Source organism: Sinohyriopsis cumingii, chromosome 15 (genome assembly GCF_028554795.1).
Source record: "Sinohyriopsis cumingii isolate HCF-2022 chromosome 15, ASM2855479v2, whole genome shotgun sequence".
Taxonomy (NCBI): Eukaryota; Metazoa; Mollusca; class Bivalvia; order Unionida; family Unionidae; genus Sinohyriopsis; species Sinohyriopsis cumingii.
In genome coordinates, this window is record NC_142975.1 from 127,673,893 (window position 1) to 127,685,145 (window position 11,253).

The 11,253-nt window shown below is 33.4% G+C and overlaps 1 protein-coding gene and 1 long non-coding RNA gene across 5 annotated transcripts; one reads left to right on the top strand and one right to left on the bottom strand.

Annotated features, from left to right (window-relative positions):
• The first annotated feature begins 1,581 nt into the window (after positions 1–1,581).
• On the top strand, positions 1,582–5,452 carry LOC149782736 (uncharacterized). Of its 4 annotated transcripts, XM_089934235.1 has the most exons (5): positions 1,687–1,864; positions 2,444–2,530; positions 3,105–3,209; positions 3,917–4,019; positions 5,092–5,452. In XM_089934235.1, exons 2-4 carry the CDS (start codon positions 2,524–2,526, stop codon positions 4,009–4,011), a joined length of 207 nt encoding a protein of 68 aa, XP_089790361.1. In that variant the 5' UTR covers positions 1,687–1,864; positions 2,444–2,523; the 3' UTR covers positions 4,012–4,019; positions 5,092–5,452. The 4 variants fall into 4 exon arrangements, with proteins under 4 accessions (XP_089790360.1, XP_089790361.1, XP_089790359.1 ...); XM_089934234.1 differs by lacking the exons at positions 1,687–1,864; positions 3,917–4,019 and adding an exon at positions 1,582–1,675; XM_089934233.1 differs by lacking the exon at positions 3,917–4,019 and having other exon boundaries at positions 1,687–1,868.
• Positions 5,453–6,618: 1,166 nt separating this feature from the next.
• On the bottom strand, positions 6,619–8,189 carry LOC149782737 (uncharacterized). The gene is made up of 2 exons (XR_016414437.1): positions 7,849–8,189; positions 6,619–6,963 (listed from the first exon to the last, which is right to left on the bottom strand). It is a non-coding gene; the product is annotated as an uncharacterized LOC149782737 (long non-coding RNA).
• Positions 8,190–11,253: the final 3,064 nt, after the last annotated feature.

Consider the following 11,253-nt stretch of genomic DNA (forward strand, 5'->3'; position numbering starts at 1 on the left):
GGATACGCTTAGTATGAAGGAACATCTGGAGCTCCCCACCCGGCCTCAACATAGGGTTCCGTTCCACAAACCCATCGCCTACTTATTTACGCAAATCCTAAACGATATTTCTGGGTCAGCCCCTGATGTCAGCATCACGTATTGGATACTTTGCTAGAAATTTGTACGATGCTTATGTAAATTGACAATTAAATCTTTAATAAATATTTTTGCAAAAAGAACTATTTATATTAGTAAATGATTGAACTATTAGAAGACACATTTTATCAGCTCAAAGTGCTCAGTGTTACTTCTGTAGGGTGTAAAGATCATTATTACATTGAACTGAAAAAGCCACCTGCATGACTATTACAACAGTGAATGGAGTATTTGCATGATTTCTTAAACTAGATGTTGATCAAAAATAGTAACATTTAGTAAGTGATTCTGGCTTTCTTCCATTTTCTCAGTAGCAACAAGTATCTCGTATGTGTACACGCCATCGATGGAATCTTAGCTTATGCAATAAAAACATCTTGCTCAAAGAGAGTTGTTTTCGTTAAGTAAAGTTTTGTTTGGCTTTTCTTTGTTGAAACGCGTCATACTGGTATTAACACGTCGATAAAACGAAACACATGTTTTTTCAATTCTTGCAATGTTGACAAAATGTATCGCCTCATATTAAATCTATAGAGATCAAGACTATAGAAAGTCATATATAGTGAAACATGACTAGTCCCATTAATACCAATTGTAAATAATTTTGCACCGTGGAAAAAAAAATCTTATTAAAATTTACTGAAATATAGAAATCCAACAATAGTAACAGCGGGGGATATTATAAATTTAAATTAATATTTGACGTGGAAAAATGTAAGCAGAAAATCTTCTTTGCAACCAAAAGAGTTTCTGTGTTCTGTACACACACACACACACACACACACACACACACACACACACACACATCCATGCATGCATGCATGCATGCATGCATACATACATACATACATACTTACTTACATAAAGACATATACATACATACATACGTACGTACATACATACATACATACATACATACATACATACATACATACATACATACATGCAGCAGATCTTTCTTAACTCAGGAAATGTTAATACACGTTCTTGTAATGTACAATTTATAAATGTGAATACATGTCAATGTTTTCTGGAATGTTCATTCTACATTATTAAATTTATCTTGTGTGTGCCCATGCATTTGCGGCGCCTGTGACATTATCCCTCGTTTTCCATAAATTGTTAAAATATTGGCCTTTGAAATAAAGTTCTGGGTACAGGTTGAATCTAATATACATAAATAAAATCTCACTTTACTGTAGATAATAATTTCTTTCATCGTAAATACAAGAGTACTGTGCCGTGACATATTGATAACTTTTTACCGGATGTTCTTACTTGTGTATTATTTGTTCGCGTCATTTGTTTTACTTGACATCGTGATGTATCAGATTCTACATTTTGTAGGATTGGCTGGAACCACACCCTTCTTTCTGGGTCGCTTGCAACGCCACTCCTAATAAACAAGTTTTGAACACATCTTGGGAATATATATATGAATCTTTCGTTTGTAGATAAATATATCTATAACGCAATTTCTAAATATAGGCTAGCCCTGGAAAGTACCTCTACTAGAAATAGACCACACCAGAAAAAGGTAAGATGAAATTTTGGGATCGCTTTATTCTTCACTCAACTGCTGGTCAATATGTTTCAGCCGAAAACGTCGAATCTAAATCTTAACTTGATATCGTAATACAACAGGAGTTATTACTCACTAAATAACACTGTGAGCTAGATACCAAGTAGACGTTGTCACTAAAGTGTACGTTTGCCGGAAGCACTGGTAAGTATGTTTGCAAGGGTTTTTGCATGTGCACTTCATTATATCATAAGACAATCGCACCCCTTCAAATGAGCACTAGGGAGGTAAAAGGTTTGAAGTCATATTATGATGTAACTTTAATATCCTCAATTCTAACTAAATGTCATTAATTATTTTAGGGCAGTAGCATAAATTACATTTTGAACACATTTTGCTGACGTTGTTGAAAGTTAAAAACAATCACAAATCTCAGTGTACACTTTATTTCATTTTCTAGTTCATCCATTCAAATAAAAATATGTAAAAACTGATCATGACCTTGTCCTTCGCACTAGCCAGAACCAAAGCTTTGCATTACGTAATCGGAACCAATTTCATTTTCCGTTATTGTAAGTCGAGTGTCAAACTCTATACCTCTTCCCACGACAGGTGTACTAATCGCAATAACGATAATCATGTCAATTGAATAAAATTCTATTATATTTTTACTTCACGAAGAAATTTAAAGTCGTGTACCAAAACAACACTTTCTTTATAAAATAAGGCAGCATGTGTACAACTGTAATATTTATCAGACCCATAATTTTCTTTTATTGGCAGGTGCTCTGAAAATAACGAAGGTCCAAATAAGAACTGTTATAATTATTGTTATACCTTTTGGCCGCAAGCAGAGAAAAAATATGGCAGGTAAGTAATGTGTCATAACTATTGTAATTGATCGAGGTAGGTACTGTATTACAACTTCAGAAACTGATTTGCACGTGCGTTTTGTGTATTACAAGTAAGGAAATGTATGGAAGCAATATATAGTATATTTTATCGCTGATCAACTTCTGGAGCTAATTTATCATTGCTTCATATCAGAATATGAGTGACAAGTGTCAGGTTTCTTCTAGAAATTATTCCAAGATGCTCAAACTTTCTTTGTCTCGTGAATTTAAATGTGGAAATGCTTATAATCTTCCAGGTGAAATTAGACACACTCTTCGACCAGACGTAGCAATCAAGAAAATCTTTTAGCTTCTTTCATACATTTTATTTTTGTATTCCATCAAGAATACAGTAATTGCATTTCTTTGTCCTTGTATGCTTGAATGCAAAACTGTTTATATCATGAAGAAGTTCATCTCTCTCTCTCTCTCTCTCTCTCTCTCTCTCTCTCTCTCTCTCTATATATATATATATATATATATATATATATATATATATATATATATATATATATATATATATATAATTCTTATGACTTTGGAAATTTCAGACGGTATAATTTGCAAGTACAATGAATATTTTGACCCATATACGGGAAACTGTGACCCATGCAAACCTATCTGTGATGTCTCAGACTGCACACAGCTGTGCCCATGTAAGTTACCTTTTCTTTTCTAAACCAGAATTCTGTGTTGGTAAAACGCATATCCCCACGCTTATTGATCTTGACTTCCACAACCCGCCTTCCCCGGTCCATTTTTTGGAGTTTTAGTTAAATTTCCGAGGGTAAGAATATACTTAGCTGCAGGAAGCTATATTGACATCAAATATGCACAATCCTTTTCGTGTCCAGTAGCTTATGCACTTAACATACAGGGGAGTATAATTGGCTCAGTAATTTAAACGTTAGAAGCCGGGCACTAAGTCCGTAGGGTTAAGAAAGCCGGGGGACTACTTTCTTTATGTTAGGGACAGTAAGTTGGACCAATATCAGTTGTATATCTTAGTTCATATTTGTATTTTAAATAAGATAAATAATGTTTATATGTGGCGAGTCAATAGTTTTAAAGTTTTGAACAAGGGGCCATATATGTTTGCCAGGGACATGACCCGTGGATCTCGTTTAAACCTCATATTTTATGTGTTGACACCCGGGTAAAATTACTACCACCATTCACTAAACCACGCCTGTATGGGAATGGATCAAAATTCTAATGCGGTTCGTACACGTCTACAGATCGTCACAAAATAATAGTCTAAAGGTTTTAATTCTCTATCTTAAACCGGGTAGGATGATTATTATACTATTTATACGGTATTAATATGTACCCCGCAATATCTAACCTCCACCACTCTCACCAGGTGAAAATCTACAGACCAACCTCCAACCATTTCAGAAGGGTTTAATTTTCTATCCTGAACGGCGTGCGAGGCATTGCGACATGACGAACTCGTGAACTCAAGAGTACGAATGGGCAACATGACAAACACATGCACTCAATTACCACTGAGCATTATCTGACAATTCAAGCACTTTTCGAGGATATTTATATTTAACTTTGCAAAATTGTAAGTTATGAAGAGGGGGTAAACAAGCAATCGGGCGAATGGGATGAGATGAGACAGACAGACATACTGCCTGACTGTTGGAGTTAGTAAAGGAAAGTTGGATCAAAATATTTATTTATTATGGTTTTCATGTCCTATTGTGCCTGCGTGTATGGATCATTTTATCGACATAAGAGGAGGATGGTGTAATTTTTATTAATAAGGATAGCACGGTAATCGATTTAGCCTCTTTGGGCTGGCACTAGTATACACCTGCTATGTTAGTCCCAGATTAGAAATAACTGAATAAAATGGTATATTTATAATATATTATCTGGTGTTTTTTCAAAATAATTAATCTTAAAATTTTAAAACTGCAAGGGCTGACTGGTATTTAAACAAGAAAATTCTATTTATGTTCTATAAATATGCATATAATAGCAGGCATTGGTTGTATATATATATATATATATATATATATATATATATATATATATATATATATATATATATATATATATATATATATATATATATATATATATATTAGCTGGCTTGCGATTACTAAATTGGGATACTTTTTAACTAAATAAAATTAGATGTAAATTATTAACTTATTCGTATATTATTCTATATAAACTATGTGCCATTAACTTTGCACTGAACATGATTATAACAAATTCATGGCAGTGATCAATGAAATTACATTGAGATAAATCCATAAGCTGGACCGTGGGTTTTAAAAGTGAACAATAAAAATCTCATCCCAAAAATACTGGATGGGGCATTTAAGAGGAAAAATACAGTACCAGATATCTATTCTAACTATGTCTTGCAGTCATAAAACTGCTGATTAGTTTTGTTGTGTTTTGATATGACCATCGTGTCCAATAAGTTAGAAAGGCTTTGAGAAAGATTATGAAGCGTTGCAATGTTTTGTCTGGCTTATGGATATTTGAACGTAAATACGAAACTATTCTCTTTTTCAGACTATTCAACAATTACGACAACAACAACAGATGCTCCTGCTGGTGAATACAACACACATATCATTTTAATAATTTGCTTAGTATTAGTGTTTATAAGTGTAGTTACAGCAGTGATGATTGTACTATACAAAAGATACCGTCAAATTATATGTACATGTACCAGGCATCAATACAAAACAACTGACGATATAAAACAAGCAATTCAAGCCACTGACGATTTGCTAGTATCTATTACTTTGCATGATTAGTGATCTGCGTACTAGTGCACAAGTGTGGAGATTTCACTCGAAATGTTGTGAAAATGGCAGTTGGAGATCTGACTCATTTAAACTGTAGACTTATTAAAATAAATTATTTTTTTTAAGAAATGGTGTATTGTACAATGTTTTAGAGTCACACAGCACAATCTGTTCTCACATGTAGTTCTATATATCACTGAAACTGTTACTTTTGGGATAACTGTAAACATCAGTCATTACGTATAATGATGGCATGACACCTACATATGATATACTGATATTTTTCAAGTCTTTCTTACGTAACGAGCTAGTTAGTTACAATTATAGCTTAAAACAGTAGAACGATTCATACAACAGACCGACTCGTGCAATAGACCGATTCATACACGAGTGTACTGATGGATCTTTAACATTAAAAAAAATGTCTGTGTTTGTTGATATATATGTGTACCATCATGTACTGACGTGAGAATATTGATATATTTGTAACATTGCAATGGCTGTAAGTGTATTGACGTATCCGTAACATTAAAATGGCTATGAATTTGTTGATGTATCCGTAACATTAAAATGACTGTCAGTATATTGACGTATCCGTAACATTAAATAAAATGGTCGTGAGTATATTGAAGAAAATACATTGTTTTTATGTCTGGGATTGTGTATATGTGAAATAAAAACACATTGTCTTTATTTGAAGGATATGTTAGAAAATACATCATTCCATCATTTGTTAAATTTTATTTTTAAGTACAAATTAACCACTTCTAACAAATTTAATTGTGCTATGAGATCTGCGGGATATGTTGTAAGTTTATGTTATGTGGATAACGAATCACATGTTATCTGGATACTGTGATACAAATTCATTAGGAATTCCTTCTTCTGTTTTACATACTTTTACTATACGTTTGAGTAAAGTGTGATACACATAAAGGGATACTAATTTAAGAGCAATACATTTTGTAATATATATTGCATTGACATGTTTATTAATGTCTGGTTTATATCAATAATCCCAATATCGCAATTCAATGACCGCCTGATATACAACATTAGTGCATTTATGTTTATATGTATCATTACATATATTGTAACCTTTATTCTATGTCTGTTAATTCACGTATGTGTGACAGATTATTTCTGGTATGATAAATGTATGTTTTCTTTCTTTCCATACACTCATATTGTAAGTGTTAATACGTGTGTATGTGTCCGTGTGCGTGTGTGTATCTGTACACGTGTTTATGGATGCTTGTGTGCATGGAATAAATGATATAAATAAACATTAAGTATTTATAACTTGTACGTACTTTATTTATCTACCTTACTGCTGACATATTTTGAAATAAACAATTCTTATGCACATACCTTTGTGATGGAATAAATATATCCGTATAACTATAGCTTCATAGACATTTTTATAACATTATCCACATCATTTGCTTCCGTACTCCGAATAAATAACATTTTCCTTCAGAATTTCAACACAGAAAATGGATTCTCAAAATGGTGCCTCGGTGTATCAGATTTACACTGTGTCCAGTAAATGAATTTAACAATTCACAGTGAAACCAGTGACGAATCAAACCCACATGCCAATGAAAGCTGCAATGTTCTAATTTCATGTCCCCTGTAAGAAATAAGAATTGTAGTATTATTATTATTATTATTATTATTATTATTATTAATGTTGTTGTGGTGGATGCTATTATGATTATTTTATATTTATGATTATCATTATTATTAGTAGTATTATTGTTATTATTATTATTGTTGTTGTTATTATCATTATTATTATTATTATTATTATTATTATTATTATTATTATTATTATTAAGTATTTGAAGTGAGTGGACCATCTATTAAACGACAAATAGTTCATGCCTGAGAGTGAGCGATAAAATCTTCATGAGGACGGTATCCGTGGCTTGATTTACGTATTGTACATTTTTTTTTAAAATGGCTTGATTCGAATGTTCTCTTGAATAGGAGGCTTTTATCAGACGAGAAATATATTGAATATTATTCACTGAAAAGAAAATTACATTTATCACAAAATGCCATATTCATCATAAAACGATAGAGATTTTCTTTCACCGATTATTGTATACCTTACATGCATGGATGTTTCATGATATCTTTTAAAAGTATCCAACTGGGCTGAAAATTTGAATCTATCCGTATGTCAGACGACCCACCATCATGGCGGCCCTTGTCAGCCCTACTCTATAGGATTATCTAAGAAACCGCGCCTATCTGCCCTTGGGCAGGATGCCAGATCGGTTACTACGATATATTTAAAACAAATATTAATGCAAACGTTTTACTGATTCTCAAATCCTGATGATTTCTTGAATTTTGGCAGACATGTTCAATCAATGTTACACCACCTTCATGTTTTAAACAGGTCGACCTTCACTCCGTTAATAAATAAAGATAAAACGTACAGTAGGTTACTGTATATAGACAACTAAACAGTAAGTAACTTACTTACTTCCATTGTACATTTACTCACCTTATTTCAGTATCCCTTAAACTATTTCGCTGTATACATGTGACAAAACATTCTTTACTTGCTATTTTCATTCGTTTCAGGTAAGTGTTCATTGTTTGCTAGGTCCCAGACGGCCTTGAATATTGTAGGGGCGATATCCCCAGACGTACTGGGTGATAAGCCGGTTTGTAAACAGTATATCGGGTCAAAGATCTCTTTTCATATGCAAAGTTATATTCAGTATTTATGTTTGGTGTAGACGGCTGTGTGAGTATACACTTCTAATTTTGTCTGACCTTGCCTAGAATCGGCCTTAAAATATGTTAAAGAAAGAAAGAGTATTTATATACAAAGCTATTTCTCTCTCTCTCTCTCTCTCTCTCTCTCTCTCTCTCTCTCTCTTGGTAGCTCAGACGGTTGAGCGTCTGACTGGTAATTCAAAGGTCGCGGCATCGTTACCCGTACAGACCAGAAGGGGTCGGCTGCATCAGTGTATCTTTGGGAAAGACACATAGCTTCATGATACGGTCGATGATATGTAAAACGTGTCATTAAAACGAAACATGACTCCCAACACACACACACACACACACGAAAATTAGCAGCAAACAACATTTTCTTAGACAAATACAACACAATTCCATCGAGTTTTCTCCCTTGTTGTTTATTTTTCGCATTGAAGGCAAAAACTTAAAATAAAAGACGCTACTTCTGATTAAGAAATGCTTGAAAAGTGTTATGAAAACACTCTTTGGATTAATAAACGAAGTCGGAATGCACTTACATTTAATAATTGAACAACTTATAATACTTATGTAGAGTAATCACGTGAATTTATGGCATCATGGAATAGGTTGGTAAAATGGAAATCTCTGGATATTCTAATGTGTACTAAAGTGTTTAGTAATTTTAGAAGGAATAATTCTCCGTGTTAAATTTTCGGGTTGCGTAACATCATGCATGACATAAAGTACTTATATTAGGCTTGGAAAACTTTACTAATGAGTCATACAAACGTGAAGGTAGAAATACAATGCAAATGTAAAATTAGAGGCTGGTGATGTGTGGTCATTAGGTGACTAGGTGGCAATTATTTGAAGTATTTGCCTGCTTAATAATCCTTGAGTTGATATCTTCTATTGTCCTTAGGTCATTGGATAAAAGGGAAACTATGAACTAGAAGCCAGGCAGGTGTTTGATTCGCGATCTATTGTGAGACCTCCTGTGTGGTCCAGTACTTCTGAAACTGTATGAATCTCTCCTGTTCAAATATTGAGACATTTAAGTCAAAAACATTTCTTAATTTTCGAGATTCTTATAAAAATATAAATTAATTCAATTCATGTTTATAATACAAACCGCCTCCCATTAATCTCTTAACTTACTCATATGCTCAAGTTTTATACACATACTGCCACCCATTTTGCGGGAACTTGCATACGTCACTTCATGCTTTTGCTGGTAAAAAAACAACCCAAAACGATTCCTAACGAAGCCAATCGATTTATTCGGTCTCTTTGACGAGTGGCTGGTATACAGATTTCGCTTCGTGCCCTCGTTCAAATTAGGGGATAAGATTTTTGTATCTTAGGATTTAAAAATGTACTAGACTGATTGTAATTATCCGTACCACAATGGCAGAGTCATGACATCATGCTAGTTTCCTGCGGTATATAAACTATTCATGTAACTTTCTCACAGACGGAACGCCATTTGGGGGCGCTCTACAAATATTAGGAACTTATGACAAAGTGACAGGTGTAGAGTGAATTTCTTTGGATTTGCAACATGTACATTAGAGAGAATGTTCGCATACCTCTTTGTTACATTCATGTACCGTGCTTACAATTTCTGTGGATATTGTACTTGTGGAAATTGTGCATGATCTAAGCACACAGCTGACCAAAATGATTGAGCCCATGTGCTCGAAAAATCAGCCTGAATTAGTCTAAAGTCCGCTACCTTTAGCAGTTATTACATTCTTAAAACGACTTTTGCCACACTAGACAACAATACCAGCTTCTGAAAGTGCAATAAATGAATTACAAAATACATAAAATGTAAAAAAATGTTATCGCCTCTATTTGCATTTTACCTCTGAAGTCCAGGAAGCGAAAATGACCAAACTGAGCTAGATGTTTCCTTTCTTTCTTCTTCTTTTTACATATGCACATCTGAGTTAAGGCCACTCTGTATACTCTAAAAGCCTTAAAGCCATATTACACACATCGATCACACATACACCAAAATGAGGGGAACTGATACCTAAGATATATAAGGTCTTTTAAAATTACCTAATGCAACCAATATTACAAGCCTGCATAAATGTAAAAATAAGAAGACAATGTGCATTTTTTCTATGCACCGGGTTCGGATGTAAATAATCCCTTAAAAACTTTTCCTTCGAACACTTAGTTCTAATGTGGATTTATTTCGAAACTGGTTTGATTGATATCCTATTAAAGTATTAAAAAAAATCTCAACAACTGAACTTGAATTTGATAGCTCTGCAAATGGGATAAAATATTTGAAGGTATTGACATTGCTGCTGATATATTAAAACTTTTATAGTAAACAGAGTGTGAAGCTAAACAGGTTGACGTTTTGATCATATTCGGTTCCAGCGATTGTCCGAAGAGCCACAAAGATGGATGCTACCATTACGTTGGTCTGTAAAATAATCTGCATCTAAATGGTATCATTACATCACAAAAATAAATACAGCCATAAACATGTTAGACTTTCTTAATACATCAAAAGAGTTATTAGACCAGAAATGTGTATGTTACAGTGCAGGCAAATTAAGAGATATAATACATAAAGCGGGGTTATTTGCATAATTTAGAAATTATCGGCATCAGTTATAACTTAAACGCTCCTTATATTATATACTTAAATTTTCAAAGTATTATCGTGCCGCATAATTGAACTAGTGCTTTGGAGGAAACATACAGATTCTGGACAATGCAAACATCTGCATTCCATCAGTAGTTTGCTTTTACTTAAAGTCAATTCATAAAGATTTTTTTAAAAAATCATTTACATAAATGCTGATTCCATTCAGGTTGTTTACAACCGGTTGAGCAAAATTACAAAACTAGCGTAGGATAGCCCATTGTTTGAATTCACATAGGGTGATGAAAACATTTTACTTCAACAAATATTTTGTAAAGAGAAAATGGAAGTTCGCGACAATGATTTCTTGACTGGAAGTTATAGAAGTCTTGATAACAAATACTCAAGTCTTACAACTTCGTGTTTGGGAGACTGAACAGTGTGGCTAAAGACAAAAAATGTAGGCTGAACTATTTGATTCACTTTCAAATTTCTGAAAGATGCAGTTCCATTGGCTAATTCAAAGGTCACCAGAAAATGACTCCTAAAAGGCCATTGTCAAATAAAACGGTATCAAAATACCTTTCCAAT

Excerpts from the sequence above, each read along its gene's own strand:
- LOC149782736 (XM_089934234.1), top strand. Across the intron at positions 3,210-5,091 it reads CTGCACACAGCTGTGCCCAT|ACTATTCAACAATTACGACA; the intron begins GTAAGTTACCTT and ends TCTCTTTTTCAG.